General features: G+C 42.7%; 1 protein-coding gene across 1 annotated transcript in view; it reads left to right on the top strand.

Moving 5' to 3' along the window:
• ACACA (acetyl-CoA carboxylase alpha) overlaps positions 1 to 20,674 on the top strand; it is an 856,108-nt gene that overhangs the window by 794,755 nt on the left and 40,679 nt on the right. The window contains exons 52-53 of the mRNA XM_066609221.1: positions 13,433 to 13,587; positions 13,681 to 13,851. Coding sequence (XP_066465318.1) covers positions 13,433 to 13,587; positions 13,681 to 13,851 — 326 coding nt within the window. The remainder of the gene's footprint in view (positions 1 to 13,432; positions 13,588 to 13,680; positions 13,852 to 20,674) is intronic.

Genomic DNA, 20,674 nt, shown 5'->3' on the forward strand with positions numbered 1-20,674 from the left:
CTTTAGCCACTTATCAAGCTTTAATGTGGGCATTGACGACGGCAGTGTTCGCTTCTGGAGACCATGGGGTAAGTGCCTCAATCCTGCCCCCAACTGCTGGTTTGGGGGCCATTACATACAACAGTTGTTCACCCCTATTAGTGGTACGAGGGACAATAATAACTCAATGATCTGTTGAGGACATCCTGCAGTCACATGTGTTGCCTCTCATGGCAGAGCTTCCAAGAGGCATTTTCTAGCAGGATAATGCGTGGCCACACACAGCAAAGATGTCAGAGGAATGCCTTCACAACATTGCCACACTTCCATGGCCTACCCTGGATGTCAAATTCAATAGCCTACAAGTTTGCACGATCTAGATTCTCAGTTACAGCAAATGTGGACCAATGTGCTGTAGGATACTGTTATAGATTGGTACTAATATACCTAATGATGAATATCTGCCCCCTTCCTGATTAGAAGGTCTAAGGCCTGTGCATGCATGGAAGAATTACAGTGAAACCTGCTGTTCAGCTAAATGAAGCTTCTTTATTCTAATCAAGTTGCATTGGGTTTTATAGACAGTGTGCATAGTTAATACATCATGAAGTACGAATCTGTAGCTGATTGGTTATTGCTTTGAAGGGTTTTCTCCCTCCAGGAGCTAACGTCATCATCTCGAAATTCCTGGAGTAGGGAGTCGCCATATTGAGTAAATTGTCAGGAACACAGTGGGACGGGGGAGCAAGTAGTTAGTCAGCATTTAAAGAGGCAGCGTGTGTTAGTAGAAAAAGCATGTATTTGCAGTAGGCATTTTACTTAGTTTATTACAATCCATTACAATACCATATGGAACCTGCATGCCTCCATGCCTGTCTGAACATTTAAAGGGAGGCTCTAGCTTGGATGCAAGATGTGATACAAAACTATCATTTTGCTCTGAAAATTGTAATCACTTATATCAATGTTTCAATCACACTTATAAAGTTTCATATGATTTCAACAAATCCTTCTAGGTGCTTGATTTTTTTTTACAATGAGTATAAATACAATTTCAGAACCAAGCTCAGTTTAATAATACAGATCAATAACCATGCTCAACATTAATACAGCACCAGAACCAGGAACTATATTTCTTCTCTATGTAGCTAGTTTCAGGCAAGCATAATTAAGGGAGCTTTTTCCAGATGAGTGTTGCGGCCCAACCACAGGTCTACTGATCTAGACTTACAGTATGATAGGGATCTATCATGGGGCCCTTCAGTAAAGCTCAGAATTTACTATCCCCACCTCCAGAAAAAAAGTAAGTTGTCCGTATTCTGTTTCTTTTGTCTTGGTCCAGACCTCCACTGAGATTTTCATGACTCGTTTCTGCACACTTTTTTTCATTCTGCTGCTGCAAACTTTAATAAATTTCTCTGTGCCCTCAATAGTAATAATGTGCTTGCTCTGGTCTTAACTAGTAATAGTACCCCCCTGTGCTCTTACTTAGCAATAGTGCCTATGCTGTGGCCCACTTAGTAATAAAACCTCCTCTTAGGCTCAGTAAGACTGGCTCTTTGGCCCAATTAGTGATAGGACTCACACTGTGGCCCAAATTAGCAACACTACCCTATTCTATGGTCATAATGAGCCCCAAAGAATAGAAAATGCTATGGGTCTTTGAATGTGTTGACAGAAAAAAACATTTATCTTTATTGTTAACTATTATCTAGGTCTATTTTTATTGTGCAAAAGTAAGCACTTTAAAAATCTAAATTTGTTATTGGTATTAAATTCTTAAATATATATATATATATATATATATATATATATATATATATATGTAATCATATTGACTCAAATACATTTATCATCTTATACTACATACTTATACCACTGTAAAAAAAAACAATGACAAAATTACTGCTCTTTTTCATCACACCTCCCCCTCAAAAAATGCATAACAGTTTTACAATGCACTGTTTGGATCTAAAAAGGGTGTAATTAAAAAAGGTGACTCGTTTTGCAAAAAACAACTTCTAATATGGCTACGTTGACATAAAAATAAAACTATGAATCTTGGAATGTGATAATGAAAAAAAACTGAGAAATATTGCTTGGTCATAAATAGGCTAGTCACTGAGGGGTGAAATGAAGTCTCGAGTTAAACTTTTTTTTTAATACCTTGGAATGTTATAAAATAAGCTATACCCACCTGTTTGATAAGCAATGCTGCTGTATGAGTGGTCTTTGCTGGGCCTTTCTGACATGCTGCAGAGCAACGTGTGACATGGCTGTATATACACATAACACGACTACTGCAACCAATTACTGGTCTCAGCGCTCCCATACCATATGCCAGTGAGAACAATGATTGGCTGCAGCTGTCATGTGTGTATATTGAATGTCCCTGCTGAAGCTAACACAAATTCCAGCGGAGAGGACCAGAGCACGGCACTGGAGTGGCAGTGGATCGAATGAGTGAGTTTAATTTATTTTATTATTTTATAACATAACTCAGGTATACCAGATTTGTTACCTGCTGTAGCACCCCTCCCCCATGACCTCTACAACCTCCCATTTACCAACCCCACACCCACTACTTCCCCAATGATGACAAACACCTCTTTTTGGATAATTTGGCCACAGCAGCCATTTTATTACAATTTAACATATATTAATCCTTTAACCAAAAGCCTAAATTAAATTAATTTAACCAAAGGGTGAAGGTCTTTGGAGCCCCAAAATCTGACGCGTCACCATTTAAAGGGAAATATCCCAATTGCCTCCAGCTGCACTCCAACTGACTTAGAGTCGCCACTAGCCTTTACAAGGCTAGAAACTCCACTATCTCTGCAAGGACAACCCCCCCCCCATCAGAGCCAAGATGCGCCAGACACCAAGACACACCAATGAGAGGGGGGAAGGGGGCTATCCACACCCTGCCTCCCCCATTCAACCAATTTTATAGCAGACTCCAAGGACCTAACCCACTACAGCGAGCCTGACTTGACCACCTCAAGCCTGCAATGCAGCTCACAGCACTAAAGCTCTCTCCATTTTCATTTGGATCGCCAATGTGACCATAGGTCTATGCCCATTCCTAATAGTGGACACTGTCACTGCACCAGAAATTCCCATGTCCAGGCTCCAGCTCTGCCTAATGGCCACTCCACCATTATAAGCCTCAAAATCTGAGATCACTCTGTTAACTTTTACCTGCGCTTTAAGCCTCTCTACTGACCTCACATTGTGCCATGATTTACACAGCACAATCTCAGACCAAACCACCAATAATCAGGGGAAAGAAGTTAACAGGTATGGGATATCATAATGAATGTCTCACGTCAGTTTCCAAAAAAGGCCTACAATGCAAATCATTCCCCCCAATGTGAAGCACCAATATGTTAGGGACTCTATCCAAACCCATGAAATATTGTAACGGCAGAAGGACCCTACGTTGTGCTATACCCCGCTAACCTATCCAACCTATTGTCACGACGTTCCGCGCAAACCCAACTGTCTTTCGTTCAGGCAGATATTTTTCTCTTCGCATCACAGTACACATATGAATGGACCAGTTTTCATACTAGAGCCGGGCGTCGATCTGCAAAACAAGAAAAAGAAAAAAATACCACAAAATTTAACTATAATTAAACAATTGCTGCATCCTGCCCTCGACCCGCCATTCAATTTTTTCCTCATGGTAAATGCAGTCTTACATAATATTTATGATGACTGGATTCCCATCTACCGATCCTCTTTACCACCTTTGAATCCAATCCCTAACTAGCCGCCTCCATTGCTGCACCTACCCAGAAGGAATAAGACCTGGAATGGGAACTATCAAGTCCCAGGCTCGCCAATGCCTTACGAAAAACTGCAATAAGTTGAAATCTGGACAAAAAGGAACTGTTTGCATGATACAATAACGATTCTGCAACAACTCATGAAAAACTTTTATAACTACCCCAACAATTAACTGGACACATTCGTGCCCCTTCCACCCGACCTAGAAGAATCCTCAGACCCTTTCTCACCTGGTCTGTCTTGAAATGACAAATCCAGACATCCAGCCGATCTTCAGAGGGCATCACATCCTCCATACACAAACCACCTCTCACCTTTTTGCAAGGAGTAACTAACTTTCCTTGATGTAGTGCCCCGAAAAATGCCAATGAAAAAGGTATTTTAAATAATGCCATCTCAAAATCATCGCAATACCCTTTTCCCAGTACTACCCAATTGTTCCAACAATTTAAAAGATACTGGCCTACTTTTATATGGTCACCAATTCCCCTTCCGAAAACCTTTCAGGCCATGGCCTACTCAAAATTGTTTTGTCACATCCTTAACCCCTCTACCCCCCTTATTTTTTTTTAATTTTTATAATTTTATTTTTATTGAAGATAATTTTTCCAAACAAAAGACCATAGGTAAAAAAACAAAGAGGCATAGTTGTAGAACCAAGTGAGGGTACTGTTGTATCTTGTCTCCACTGGAGCTTTGGTGGCGACATGGGTTGGGCTGACTGCTTGACGGGGAAGGTGCTGGTGATGCCTCCATGAATAGATTGGCTGTTTTCTGCAGAATGTCATGTGCTGGCTTTGGCTGTGTAAACTGACTGCCGAATATCAACCCCCCCAGCTGTCAGTAGGTCAGGTCCCTGGTGACTTATCGGTGTTGCTTGGCTCCCCCCACCCCAAGCAGCATGTGACATCCCTGGTGTTCTCGCTGGTGTTTTCCCAAAGAGCGTATTGTAACCTGGGAGTGACAGCTGGGGACGGTGACCCCAGCGGCATGTAAAGCAGCACTGCAGGGGAAATGGAACACAGTGGCAGGGAGACTGACCACACATGAGCCGCAACAGCACAAGTGGCGTCAGCAGAGTAAGTTTGACAGGAGCTGTGAGGGGAAATGGTGGGAATTCACCTAGGAAAGTTACTGCAGGCTGCAGAGGACCCTACGCTACACCACCTGGAACCTTGCCAGCGGGGGCGGCAGTGAAGAATCAACGAGGCCGGGGAGGCTGCCAATCCAGTGCTGGGTGCCATTCCAGCATCCTCAAATCCACTGCTGGGGGCGTGAACTGCCCCTTCACTGTCAGTGAGTCAGCCAAACCCATGTCTCCTCCCCAGGTTCCAGTGGAGACAACAGTACCCCAGGTGAGCAGTTCAAATTGTAATTAACAGTACATGACAAATGCTATGGCATGCGTGTCAAGGAAAAGGAAATCTATACGTGAATAACTTGTGGGTTTCGATAGATTCCCGAATGCCCATCTGCGGTTTTTGCCAACAGATTCAGCGCAAGTAGCCTTACTGTCAAACAAAATCCCTTCTCTCACGGACCCCAAGAGTTATAATCTACCCATGTTGCTCACGAGGACATACAGGAAACATTAGTGGCATATCTGTGGGAGTAAATTTCTTCCGGGTGAAAAGTTTGGGTAACCAAACTAATGACCTCAGGAATTGAGGGGACCGCCATTGATTTCCAATGTCTAGCAATCATTAATCATGATGCGTGGATAATATGCGGTCAGGTTTGCGTAAAATGGGGGCAGTTTGTTTGTGTTTAGAGCCAGAGCTGGGTCTGGAGACATAAACTGACGCATTACAGCTTATATGAATTTAAGGACCACGTTTTAAAAGGAGCATATAGCTGGGCGCAACCACCACATGTGGAACTACGAGCCCTTCACACTGCACCCCCTCCAACGCAACTTGGGGGTGTTTTTTTCATCCTAGTAACCATCGCCAGCATCAGGTACGACCGCAGACATAACTTCTGCGAGGATTCCCAGTGGGCAATCCTGTGTAATACTTTCTTGGTCCAGGCAAAAGCCTGGTTCCACTCCTCTAGACTGAATTGTTGCTTATGGTCCAGTTCTCACATTGTCATGTGTTGGGACTTATTTTGAGAGTCTGGGGAAAAGGAACCATAGAATGATAGAGTTGGAAAGGACCTCCAGGGTCTTCTCGTCCAACCCCCTGCTCAGTGCAGGATTCACTAAATAATCCCAGACAGATATTTGTCCAGCCTTTGTTTGAACACTTCCATTAATGGAGAACTCACCACCTCCCGTGGTAACATGTTCCACTCATTGATCGCCCTCACTGTCAGAAAGTTTTTTTCTAATATCTAATTTGTGTCTCCTCCAGTTTCATCCCATTGCTTCTAGTCTTTCCTTGTGCAAATGAGAATAAGGCTGATCCCTCTACACTGTAACAGCCCTGCAGATATTTGTAGACAGCTATTAAGTCTCCTCTCAGCCTTCTTTTTTGCAAGCTAAACATTCCCAGATCCGTTAACCGTTCCTGATAGTACATGATTTGCATACTGCTTACCATCTTGGTAACTCTTCTCTGAATTTGCTCCAGTTTGTCTATGTCTTTTTTAAAGTGGGGTACCCAGAACCGGACACAATATTCCAGATGAAGTCTGACTAAGGAAGAGTAGAGGGGAATAATTACCTCACGTGATCTAGACTCTAAGCTTCTCTTAATACAACTCTACCATTGTATGATTCTATGAACATGTATTCCATCATTGACCAATATACTTTTTGGATACGATAAGTGGTGAATCAGCTGAAATTTATTTGGCTGTTTTTTGCGGACTACACCTAGCGGAGAGACTACGAAATCCAAAAAGGACCCTGACATGCGCCCTAATGGCGCCTACTTTTCCAGGTTTTCTTCAACTATTGCTGGATACATAAGGGCAGACTGAAAATTCTTATTAGAAAAGGGAACCCAATGCAAAGGAGGCGGAATTTTAAAACTGTTGCGAAAACCTAAAAACCACAACTCCGCTTTAACTCTATCCGAGTATCAATTTAGAAACGTAACTATCTCTATTAGTTTCACTTGCACCAGTGCGCACATTTAAGTCAGATGCTGTACTCCCATACCCCTGACCTAACCAGATGCCTGTGAGCGGCATATGATTCTCAAAATTATACAGACATAGCATTGCTGCGTAGGAGCTGGGATTCCACCAGCCGGTGTCCCTGTATTCTGACAAGACGTCGCTGCTTCCTCTTCTGACCCATGGGGAACCTCTGACATCCTGACTGTCTCTCGACGATTCCTTTCGTTTGCCATCCGTTCCCTCGGCCGCATCAATCTCCGGACCGACCCTCCTCCGGATGTCTGGCATCCACGCTTCTGCTACTTCCATCTGGGTGACAAGGAAGCTGTCACATCACCAGGTGAGCTTCCCCTCATGATGCTACTGTTCTCGAGTGTCAGCTGAGCCTTAGGCCCCACCTCTTTTTCAGAGTGAAGCCTAGCATCCGGCACTGTGCCTTGCCACCATTCCTCCCAGGTCGACTTTTTCTTCTAGCAAGTGGAAGGAGCTCCTCTGAAGGGCTTCCTAGACAGTATCAGGCACTCAGCGCGTGCTCTGGGCTTAGCTGCCCTGGAGGACGAGCTATATTTCAGCATTGCATCTCTCACCGCTGCGGACGTCACCAAGGCTTCCTCCAGCCTGAAGCCAGTAAGGACCTCAGACAGCGGCAGCAGCATGCAACCATTCAATTACGGCGTCCACATCCATGGCATGTATAGGCTCTTCTCTGCTTCTTCCTTATCTTCCTGCTTTTTTCTTCTTAGCTTTCAATCTCCATTGGACATTTCTGCACTTTTGTAGCTCCTCCTACCTCCTCTCTTCCTCGCAATTGTTAACCTTTTCCTACCACTCCCTGCTAAGCCTGTTATGTGGGCCTCCACCCACGGCCCCCTGGGCCTATGTTACGGCCCTTACTTTACAAGCATTTATATTTTTCTCATAAATCCTCACAATCTCCTGCAGCGTTTATGAGCCTTTCCTCGCTCAGGTGACCGCTGCAGCCAATCATTGACCTCAGTGATCATGTCTGGATGAATGGTACATGACTGCGAAGCGATTGTTTGCTTTCTGTAGTCACATGGGATTGCAGCAATGATGTTGGACCACAGGGACATTTAAAAGGAGATTAACCCCTTAAGGATATGGCCACTTTTGGCCTTAATGACCAAGCCTTATTTTTCAAATCTGACATCTGTCACTTTATGAGGGAAATAGCTTTTGAATGCTTTTACTTATTGATTTGATTCAGAATTTTTTTTTTTGTGACTTAGTGTAATTTGTTAGTGGAGAAATTGTATCAATAAATTTTGTCTTTATTAAGAAAAAAAATCCAAATTTAATTAGTTTTTCTCTTTGTACGACAGATAGTCAAACACCACAAAATAGTTAATAACAAACATTTCCCATAGGCCTACTTTATACTGCCATTATTTTTTAGGTGTTAATTTATTTTTCTAGGACTCCACGCAGTATATAAATTTAGCAGTAATTAAATTAATGAGAGTGGTTGACTGGGTCAGGCATTCGGAAAATAAGCAGTGGATCTCAATGGAACAGACATTTTCCTCAATACCCTTGTTGGCCCTCCCTTGGGTTCAAGGAGACATCCCAGCGGAGATTAGGTCGCATCCTACAATAGGACCCACTCTTAGAGTGCTATCTTGGGTACTCCACAGGCCTGGGGTTTCACCGAGTCCCTCACCACTGTTTCCTATCCTAGGTAACCCAGCCTTCCCTCCTAGTCTGGAGGTTGGTGGGTTTCAAGCCTGGCTTCGTAACGGCAGGTTTAGAGCGTTCTATTTTATCTCAGAGGGACATTGGTTGTCAGTAGATGAGCTGACCAACATCACAGACCCAGTGCCGCTGAACTTCTGGCAAATTCATCAAATTAGGCATTTTCTCCTTTCTCTACCCTCAACCACGGGATTTTCACGAGCAAAGACTCTATTTGAGCAACTTTGTAGCGGGGCGGGTCCCTCACGCCATACCCTCTCACGCATGTATAATATTCTATCATTGGATGCGGAGAACTCCACACCTCCATATGTCTTGGCCCGGGAGAGGGAGTTGGGGATGTCATTTACACCTGAACAGTTAATAAAAATCTACACTTACACGCATAAGTCCTCCATTTCAAGCCAGATTCAGGAAAGAGGATTCAAAATTCTCTCTCGCTGGTTCAGGGTGCCCTCCTGGTTACATAAAATGTTCCCTGCAGTCTCCCCACTTTGTTGGAGATGCGGTGCTGGCCAGGGGACTTTATTACACATTTTCTGGGACTGCCCAGTGCTGACAGGTTTTTGGTCTGAGGTGTGGCATTTTGCCTCCAAATTCACGGACTTCGCTCTGCCAAAATCACCCGCATTCTTCCTCCTGCATCTCAGTGACATCCCGGAGTATACCTACAGGCGCTCAGTGGTGAGACACCTGGTAAACGCAGCAAGGGCTTATGTCCCAAAACTTTGGAGACAAACACTACCGCCCTCCATTTCATTGTGGTTTCATCTTATATGTGAGATCAGAGAGATGGAAGAGCTCACAGCATCACTCAAAGACGCTCATGAAAAATTTGCCAAAACGTGGCATCATTGGCTGGAGTTCAAAAACTCTGATGAATATAAGAATCTTTCTGGACAGAACGTTAGGTAGCTTTTCCAAAAGGGGTTTTCAGCCAGTTATTAAATACCCCACCTCCACGCCTTATATGCCTTCTCTTACGGAACATAGGGACTTGTATTTGTTCCCCCCCCCCCTTTTTTTTGTCTTATCCATCTTTGTCTTTGTCTTCTTGCTTTTCCCTCCCCCTCAAACCTTCTATGTTCCCTTTCCTTACCCTTGCTGCAAGTTAAGGTACATATGGTCAGGACCTACCTGGTCCCATATTGTGACTGATATTTTGGAAAGTTAAAGATGTATGTACACATATATTTTGTTTTTGAATTTGGTAAATGTTGAATTGCAGTTTTATAAATAATGATTTTTTTTTAAAATTAGCAATTTTTCAAATTTACTAGCAAATTTCAAAAGCTGAATTTTTTAAAGGAGCAATTCAGTTTTGACGTGGATTTTAAGACCTTGTACGTCAGAAACCCCTCATGAATCACCCCATTTTAAAAGCTGCACCCTTCAAAGTATTCAAAATAGCATTTAGCAAGTTTATTAACCCTTTCGATGTCTTGCAGGTCAACTCCCATGTACCTATTGAAATCAAGAATGCAGTCTGGCTTGGGGGGTCTCTGTACTGGTACCTTGTACTGGGCAGGCGGTACTGCTGCATAATGCCCGGCTCTCACCCCTTCTGAGAATTTGCCCAAGCAGCGTCTTAGGGAGGCTTTTCTGATTTTTTTCTAACAGTGCCACATGCCACTGTTCTTCTGGAGCAACGCTCTTAAATAAGGGAACACTAGTGTAAACATTATCTAGGTACAGATGGTAACCCTGGTCTAGCAATGGGTGTACCGGTTCCCGGGCCATACTACTATAAAAAATAATGACCACGGGCTGGGGTCAGAAACACAGCAAAAACATTTGTGTTTTGTTTTTTTACACTGAGGAATACGCCAATGCTACACTGACTAACCACACGCTACACTGATTAATGACGTGATAGGTGACTATGAAATGAAAACACTACAGGAATTTTTTTTGTTTACATTGACAGATACGTCAACGCTACACTGAGTAATCACACGCTGCATTGACGAATCACAGCAATCACTAGGGCAGGAATGCTGTGATTGGTCCCCTACCCACAAGTAGTGATTGGCTGCTAACTATGTCGTCACTACCGTGTCGCCGCGATTGTCATCGCGGCAACACTTTAAACACAGGACATAAGCTTACGTCCATTTGCCCAAAGTACCATGCGCCCATGACGTAAGCTTACGTCCTGTGGCGTTAAGGGGTTAAAGTTTTCTCTTTATTTTATACTATTATATGTCCTCCGGAATTTGTATTAACTTCTAAAACCACTTTAAGGCTGTGTTCACATGTGGTGAATTTTTTCTAGATTTGCAGAAAAAATTTGCAGCAAGTCTGCATCAAAATCCCTACCAAATGGTTTGTAGTGTGGTGTGGATCCACCATGAATTTTGGCCCTTCAATTAATTAACCCCGTGAGTGGCGGGTTCCCTACCACCCTGTCGTGCCCACCAGGGCAGGTTTTTTTAAATGGTCTAATCATTGAATTTCAACTAATTTTGCAGTTGCGTCTCAAGAGCCATAACTTTTTCATTTTTCCATTGACATGGCCATATAAGGGCTTGTTTTTTGCGGGACAAGTAGTGATTTTTTTAAACAGGGGGGAGGAAAAAAAGAAATGGGGAAAAAAGAAAAAAAGGGGCCATGTCATTAAGGGATTAAATAATGTATTCACTTCCTTCTCTGGGTCATTACGATGCACACGGATACCACATGTGTGATTGTATTTTTGATTTTTTACAAAGTAAAGGGAGACAAGTGTTTTTATAATTTTTTTTATAATTTTTTTTTTTATTTTAATTTTTATTAAATTTTTTTTTTTTTTGTCCCTTTAGGGGACTTCCACAGGGACCCACCAGGACCCCCTAATCACATTCCGGGGGTCCGATGGTGACAGCCCTTTACATGCTGCAGTGACAGCCCTTTACATGCTGCAGTCACATAGACTGCCGCATGTAAAGGGTTAACACAGCAGAGATCGGAGGTTTTCTCTGATCTCTGCTGTAAGAGCTGGTACCTAGCTGTCCTCTCACAGCCAAGCACCAAGCTCTCCCTGCCACAGAGACCATCGGCTTGCTTCTGACAAGCCGATGGTCTCTATAGCAAGCTGTAAACAAAGCAGGAGATTGCCGGCATATCGGCAATATCTTCTGCTGGTTTTTCAAAGCCCTTGCTTTGTTCTCTGTGGGACTGTGCAGGCAGAGCACACTGCCACAGCTTGTGGCATTGTGCTCTGCAGCTCCCATAGTGATACATAGCCCGGAAATCTTCCAGGCTATATCACTATCGGCAGTGGAGCTCGTCCCGGAAAATTTCCGGGCGTGCCACTCAAGGGGCTAAATTGAAGAGGTAAAATGGAGGATTGATCTGCACTAAAATCCGTGTCTTTGATGTGCATTTTGGTGTGCATTTGCAGTGCATTTTTCTGCTGCGAAAAAACCTGAGCAAATCTGCCATGTGTGAATGCACCCTAATATTATATTGTCCCAATAACATTCATGCACCTTACACTTTGTTATAGATTTATGGAAGGCTAGTTCAGGAGGGCATACCTAAAATAAGAAAAAAAAAAGTGCCAGGTCTTCAGTGAGTATTCAAGAAAGAAAGGGCCTGAGGACTGGGGCAGTTCTTTATCAGCAGCCAGCAGTACATGAAGCTGCTGATCTTGCTCATATGTTATCACTGGTGATGTTATAATGTTTCTTCTGACTATCCCTCTCTCAGATTCTTTTCTGTCTTCTATTCTGCTGTCCCAATTCCAGTGACTCCACATTCGGCATTCTGCAGAGGCACCGGTGTGCAGTGGCTGGTTGCCTCTTTACTGAGGAGGCACAAGGACACAATTCGGATGGTCTTTTGGCCTTGACACCACGTTATCATCACCTGTGAGGAAGTGAGATGTTAGTTTGACACTCCTACTCCTATGACAAAACATTGTTTGAGCACAGAGGAGAAAGCTTCAGGGACAGTAAAGGACTGAATGCGAGAGCGCAGTTGCTCTGTAAAAGGATGGTGGGACAGAGCCAATAGAGTATTTTAGTAGGGATCGATTGCACAGCTATGGTAGAGCCTTGCGCCCCACGTGGCCGCCCAAAGTGTCCCTGTTGTGATCTGCCATTATGGACAAAGTGGAGGCCTCCCAAAATCCAGGACTATCCCAGCAAATCCAGGGTGGTTGAGAGCAATGCCATGTGCTTTATTCACATCGTTGCTGTTCAGTACTTCTCTATAACAACTTATATGCTGCTGCTGCTACTGCTGGGTGTGAGAGTGTTATGGAGCAGAATCTTCTGTTTTTCCATGTACAGTCTTTGGGAGACGACAAAGCAACTAGTCTCCACCCACCAGCTCATGCACAACTAAAAATTAGAGATTGAGCCTTCAGACAGAAAAACTAATGATAAATTCAAGATACAAGTCATATAATGTCCATAAATACTGCTATGCCACATGTACTATTTTTGTCCCCAAATCAGAATGAGTTATTGTGTATGTACATGTCAATGTGTTGTGTTCAACACATCGGACAGCACACGGACATAATGCCCAAGTGCTGCCTAATGCAAGTTGCACCTGAGAATCTCAGGCAAAACTTTTAAATCGCCTGTTTGCAGGTAGCTTTATTGTGTGTTTTCTCCCTAATGTTTTAAATATAACACTATATTAGGGCCATTCAAATTCAGTTAATTTTGTAACTTGTATGTAACTATCTTCTTGTAAAAATGTGAACAGCGCTTTTTCCAATAATATTTGAATAGGATGAATAGATGTTGCAAGAAAATGATTCTGTTATTAAAATGAAACTAAAGCTGCATGTTTCTTTTATTGTTAAGTCTCCAAACTTTAAGTCTGTTTTGAAAACTGGAATGCATCTCCTCATGCTGCTTTTATTTATGGATATATTTGATCACCTCAGGAACTCCAGAGCTTAGTCCTGCTGACTGCAAAGAGTTGGAAAACAAGCTTAAGGAAAGAGAAGAATTTTTGATCCCTATTTACCACCAAGTGGCTGTGCAGTTTGCAGATCTGCATGATACACCCGGTAGAATGCAGGAAAAGGGAGTTATAACTGTAAGTATACCACTTACGGTAGTTTTCACTTGTAACTTAATATTTTCCTTTCGCCTTCACATTAGATTTTTTTTGCTGGTTTGTTTAATACAGGATGTACTTGAATGGAAAACATCAAGGACATTTTTTTACTGGAGGTTACGGAGACTACTTTTGGAAGATGTAGCAAAAAAGAAGATCCATGCTGCAAATCCTGAGTTAACAGATGGGCAGATTCAAGCTATGCTGAGGCGATGGTTTGTTGAAGTAGAAGGAACTGTCAAGGTAAGGGTACAATCCACATATTTTCCATGACAATTTAAGCTCATGCTTGAAAACAAGCATTTCTCATGTATTTTTTACCTTTTCGACAACAATAGCAATTTAGTTGGAGTAGTACTATTTTTGGTAGAGGTTGGATTTCTTAATTAGCAACGTGCAGCACACTAAAGGTTTCCTCTATTGTCTTAAGAGTCAAAATAAATTAAGATATTTGTGCGCTAATTCATAGGTTGAAAGCCAGTCCAGACGTAACTATAGAAAATGCAGAAAACAATCCCATCAACTCCTCCTATAGTATCTTCTCTCTGCCTTGGCCATATTTTGACTCATTGCAATCAAATCTGTGTGAAATATATAAAGAATTCTTGTATAAGTCATCCAGGACATCAGCCATTTCTCCCTTCCTCCTCCTCAGAAGGGTACAGTATCACGATGCGGAGAGGATTTTGTCTCTAGATATTATAATAGGAAAGGAGAACTATAGTATTTATAATATATACAGTCCCAACACAAACAATAAACCATTCTTGTCAGTCTTATCGGATAAGCTACTAACAGACACGGAAAAACGCAAAGTGGTAGGAGGAGACTTTAACGCGGTTATTAGGGTGGGAGAAGATCTACGTAGCCACGCAATCCGGGGCGACAATATTAGATATAATGATTCCAATCGAAAATCATTATATCCAATATTGTCGCCCCGGATTGCCTGGCTACGTCGAAAATTTTGTTTAAAAGGCCAGTCTTAGGGAGACGTGGCAGGAACTCTACCTGGAGGGGCGGGAATTCACCCATTTTTCACATGTGCATAACTCAGGGTCTAGAATAGACTACTTACTTCTGTCTTCTCTCTTGATGCCAAGATTGGCAAAAATTTCTATAGGGGACATGCTCCTGTGATATTGTCCCTGGGCGACGAGCTCCTGAGGGGCATGGATTATATTTGGAGGTTTCCATCTTATTTAGCAAAGGATGAGACATTCTGTGCACTACTGAATGGGTGGTGGCTAGAGTATATATCTGACAATGAAGCTCACTCGAGTAACCCTCAGCTATTTTGGGACACGGCCAAGGCAGTTATCCGAGGCAAGATAATTGCATATGTGATTTCTTTAAAAAGAAGCATCAAGGATAAAATTAGTAGGTTTGGTGAACGATTACGTGATGCATACACCCAATTCCAGGAGAAGCCAAACACCCTAAACAAACAGAAATGGATAACAGCAAAAGACTCCTATGAGTCCTGGTTGCAAAAAAGGGCGTTAGTATCGCACTCACGAAAGGAAGCAAAATGATTTAAATATGGGAATAAGGTGGACAAAATAATGGATAATTAAGCTAATTGGCCCTTCCAGAGATCTAATATCACTTGTCTGAAGGATTCGGCAGGAAAATTGCATTCCCACCCTCAAAAAAATCAATAATATTGTTACCATTGTGTGGGCAAACTAAGCACGGGGCCCACAAGATCATGACCAAGAATGAATACACACAGATCTCAGGCAACTGGCCCTGTGCTACAGGGAGGATGACAAGGCCCTACTTGAGCAGGGACATCGCCCTGATAAAGGGCGGCCCAGCGGTCTTTGGAACTGAGCCCTAGCTGTTCCTAGGAACCACGCACCAGAACAGGATACATAAACATGCCACATAACAGGGACAGAACAACAGGACACATAGAGCCGGAGAACACAGCATACAGCAGCCAAAATGCCTTCACTACCGTAGTAGCAGGTAGTAAAGCTGAATATAAATACCAGGTATTAGTTGACATTTCAAAACGTTGACGATCAAAACATGGAAGCTAGCGGGCCACTTCACGGCTCCTGGCTATACCGCTAGTCCCTACACTAACCAGGAGTCCAGTGACACCGGAAACAGTTCACACCGCAAGCTGCAAGAGGACAGAACAGAACACAGGTCACACCGCAAGCTGCAACAGGACAGAACAGAACACAGATCACCCCGCAAGCTGCAACAGGACAGACTACAGGCACTGACTCACAGCAGACTACATCATATAGTGCAAACCACATGGACTCCCCCCAGAGCTTACATACAAACAGATAAAACTCCACAGCAAGTCTACATGTTCTCATACAGGGGGAATAAACAGTCAGCCACCATGTTGACATAGGGAACTGTGTCAGGGATCCACCAACTGACACACAGAGCGAGACATAAGACGTTTGGAGGCTGCACCTGTTAGGGGAAGGGAAAAGGGGAGCTGCATGTGCTGCAGACTAGGACTACAAGTGTCCAAACCATCTTTAGGGAAGCAAAGAGACACAACAGACCTACATGCAAACACAGATCTGAGTGGGAACAAAACAGATACATCCAAACAGTACAAGACCAGCCTCAACTACTGAGAGGAGCTGGGTTTATATGTGCTGCAGGCTAAAGGAGATTGGCTGCTGGAGAACACTGCACCCAGCCAGCTCACTTAACCCTCACCTGTGGAGCTGTGCTGCTAGGAACCTTAGGAACATTATGATACAGGGTGATTTGTGCTTGGAAACCCAAACATTCCTCAACAGCTTCCTAACTTTTGTATGGTTTCTTATGAAAATGGACATGGAACAGATTTATGAAAACTGTCTTTAACCCCTTCATGACATGGCCTATTTTGGGCTTAAAGGGGTTGTCCCGCGCCGAAACGGTTTTTTGGTTTTTTTTAACCCCCCCCCCCCCCCATTCGGCGCGAGACAACCCCGATGCAGGGGTTAAAAAAACAAACTGGAGAGTGCTTACCTGAATCCCGGCGGTCCGGCGTCTTCATACTCACCTGCTGAAGATGGCCGCCGGGGTCTGCTCCCTCCGTGGACCGCAGCTCTTCTGTGCGGTCCATTGCCGATTCCAGCCTCCTGATTGGCTGGAATCGGCACGTGACGGGGCGGAGCTGCACGGAGCCGGCATTCTACACGAGCGGCCCCATTGAAGACAGCAGAAGACCCGGACTGCGCAAGCGCGGCTAATTTGGCCATCGGAGGCCGAAAATTAGTCGGCACCATGGAGACGAGGACGCCAGCAACGGAGCAGGTAAGTATAAAACTTCTTATAACTTCTGTATGGCTCATAATTAATGTACAATGTACATTACAAAGTGCATTAATATGGCCATACAGAAGTGTATAAACCCACTTGCTGCCGCGGGACAACCCCTTTAAGGACGCAACAATTTTTGGCGGATTTTCTTCTCCGTTTATCAAAAGTCATAACTTTTTCATTTTTCCGTCGACGCGGCCGTGTGAGGGCTTGTTTTTTGCGTGGCAAACTGTAGTTTTTATCAGTGCCACTTTTGGGTACATAGACTATATTGTAAAACTTTTTTTTTTATGATAGCAGGGAGAGAAAACGCATCAATTCTGCCATAGATTTATTTATTTTTTTTACAGCGTTAATCATGCAGCATAAATGAGACATTCCGTTTTTTTCTGCGGGCCGGTACGGTTACAACGATACCAAAATTCTTACTTTTTTTTTTTAGGTTTTCTCACTTTTCTGCAATAAAAACCCTTTTATTTGAAAATCTTTTTTCTATTCTAAATTGCTGCATTCAAAGTCCTGTAACTTTTTTATTTCTCGATGTACGGAGCTCTATGAGGGCTTATTTTTTGCGAGACGAGCTGTAGTTTTTATTGGTACCATTACGGGGTACATACGGCTTTTTTGATCACTTTTATTGCGTTTTTAGTGAGGCAAAATGCTAAAAATTAGCATTTTGCCTCAGTTTTTTAGCGTTTTTTTCCGTGCACAGTCAAAAGCATGTGCATCTTATTGTATGCGTCGTTATGGACGCGAAAATACCAAATATGTGGGGTTTTATTTTTTTTTTACCTTTTTTTATGCTAATCTGAGAAAAAGCATAAAAAATGTTTTTTTACTCTTTTTTTACATTTTTTTAAATCATTTTTTTAATCTTTGTTTTTTTACACTGTTTGTGTCCCTCTGAGGGACTTTAACCGCTGCCCTGATGATCGCTGTCATAAGGCATGGCAGAGCTACTGCTCTGCCATGCCTTATCGCTTATACAGCGATCATAGGCATAGGAAATACAGGACGCCAGTGTCTGGCATCCTGTTGCCATGGTGACAGGCCGGGCTCTCGCGATGACATTGCGAGTTCCAGCCGGAGACACAGAGGGAGTCCGCTCCCTCTGTGACCTATTTCCCTGCCGCGATCTACTTAGATCGTGGCAGGGAAGGGGTTAACAGCGGGGGCGCATCTCCGATGCCCCCCGCTGTTGCGGCGGGACGCTGGCTGTGACTGACAGCCGGCTCCCGCTGTGGGATAGCGCGGGATCATATGTGATCTCGCGCTATCTCCAGGTCATAAGTTTACGTCCTGTTGCGGGAAGTACCAGGCTGCCAGAACGTAAACTTACGCCCTGCAGCGGGAAGGGGTTAAAAACACGGCCTCTTTTGCCTATAGCAACTACTTAGAGAGCAGCTTTCATTTTTCAAGACAACTATGAGGACTGAAAACTGAGCTGTGATTGGTTGCTATAGGCAACAAAGACAGCTTTTGTTTTAGACAGTTTCTTAAATCTACTCTTATGTTTATTGAATCATCACACATTTCAACAAAGCAGACTGTACCTGTGATCACAGGATATAACCACCAAACTGGCTTATAGCTCACTGTGCCATGAACATGTACTCAATTGAACAGTGTATGTTTGTGAATACTGGCAAATGGGTTCAATTTTAAAGGGCACTTTGATATAATTAAGATGAAAGATGTGTACTGAAAAAATCCTGTATTTATAATTTGGTGAAGTGTCAGCTGACGGATGGAGAATTATTGGAAAGTTAGTAAACTTTCAATTTTCCTCATGCTTGCATGTTTCTGCATCTACCGTAGCTGAAAGTAATTTTAGTGACTGATTACTTTTAAAAAAAAATCTGTGGCCACCATGATCACCACACCTGACATTACCTGATTTCTTCTTTTGGCGATGATATACTGAAATAAGCTGCACACAAACAATTGTTAGTCTCAAGTGAGAAAAATTTAAATAACACTACTAATATAACAATTGGGTTACCAAAATCAATACAAAATGCCACTCTTAATGACTACTGCAGTCTCAGAATTATTAAACCCCCTGAGTGGAATCTCTCATAAGAGCACACATTTGCAAATCAGGTGCTGTCTGAAACACACCTGATACAACTTATCAAGGGCTTAATTAATTGCATCAAGTGTGCTTGAGATAAAACACATCACATACCTGGACTAGCTAGGACTTTGTTGATTGTGACATTGTCTGTAAGAAATATAGCCAAGTCAAGAGAGTGGTACAGAAAGTTAAGAGATTATTGCCTTGCACAAAACAAGGAAAATGTTACAAAAAGATAGCAAAGGCAATGAATGTCCCTAGAAATACAGTTAGAAGTATACTTCGCAAGTTCAAATTTAAAAGAACACTGGATTCACTACCTGGTGTGGCAGAAAGAGGGAGCTATCATCAGCTGCCATCAGATTCCTGAGTAGGCAGGTAATCAAAAAACCTCGAGTGAAATCACAAGACCTACAGCAAGATTTAGTGGCAGCAGGCACTGAGGTTTCCATTTGTACAGTAAGGCGCATACTAAATGCTGAAAATCTTCATGCCAAAACTCAAAGATATCTCTGCATACCTAAAAGCACAAGAAAAGTTGGCTCCGGTATACTCAAAAGCATGTAAATAAGCAACAGAAATTTTGGGATTCTGTTCGGTGGAGCGATGAAACAAAACTGGAACTTTTTGTGTCTGTGGATTAGTGGTATATCTGGAAAAAGAATAAAGCATACACTGAAAAGAACACCTTGCCTACAGTAAAGCATGGCAGTGGTTCAGTAATGCACTGGGGATGCTTTCTTTGGAACTGAAAACCTGTATCATGTAGAGGGCACGATCAATTTAATAAAGTATCAGGAAATCGAGAAGAAAACATCATGCCTTCTATGAGAAAGTTGGATCTTGGGCGTTATTGGACTACCCAATGGGACAATGATCTCAAGCATGTCTCAAATTTCATGAAGGATTGATTTCAAAAGAAGACCTGGACGATTCTGGAGTGGCTGTAACAGTCGTCTAACTTGAACACCACAGAAAACCTCTGCTGGGATTTGAAGAAGTTGATTGCAGCATGCAAATTCAAGAATATTTGTGAACAGGAGGCCATTCCCATGAGAAATGGGTTAATATGTCTTAGTCATGCTGTCAGAAGCTACTTTCTGGATATGGATAATGTTTGCAGCAGGTCATAATTGCAAGAGAGTGCTCTGCTAAATACTAAAGACACATGTCTAGAGGGGGTTCTGAAGTCCTGAAAAACACAGTAGAAGATCCGATATGACTATCATATCATATCATATCAGGTTTTCTGTATTATCCAGAACTTCAGAAGAGAAGGATCTAGAGGTTCTGATTAGACAGCCCCAAAATGAGTCCACAGTGCCGTCAGGCAGCAAAGATAGCAAGTTAGATTCTTGGAGGCACATAGCTAGAGTTATAAACAGTAGAGAGAGGAAGAGTATGATCCTATTTTATAGAGCTCTGTTAAGACCAAATCTAGAATACTGAGTTCAGTTCTGGAAACCTCATCTACAAAAAGACATTTATAAAATAGAACAAGTCCAAAGATGGGCTACAAAAATAGTGGAAGGTCTTGACTAAAACTTAGAGAACTTAATTTGTATTGCCTGGAGGAATGAAGGGAGAGGGGAAAAGAAAAAAACATTAAAAAATGGAAAATATTTTACTATCTAGTTTTAATTAATGAAAAAATAATTGGTAATTTAGTCCCTTTACAGGTTCAGGAGGGAAGTGTTTTTA

This window comes from Eleutherodactylus coqui, chromosome 1 (genome assembly GCF_035609145.1).
Source record: "Eleutherodactylus coqui strain aEleCoq1 chromosome 1, aEleCoq1.hap1, whole genome shotgun sequence".
Lineage (NCBI taxonomy): Eukaryota > Metazoa > Chordata > Amphibia > Anura > Eleutherodactylidae > Eleutherodactylus > Eleutherodactylus coqui.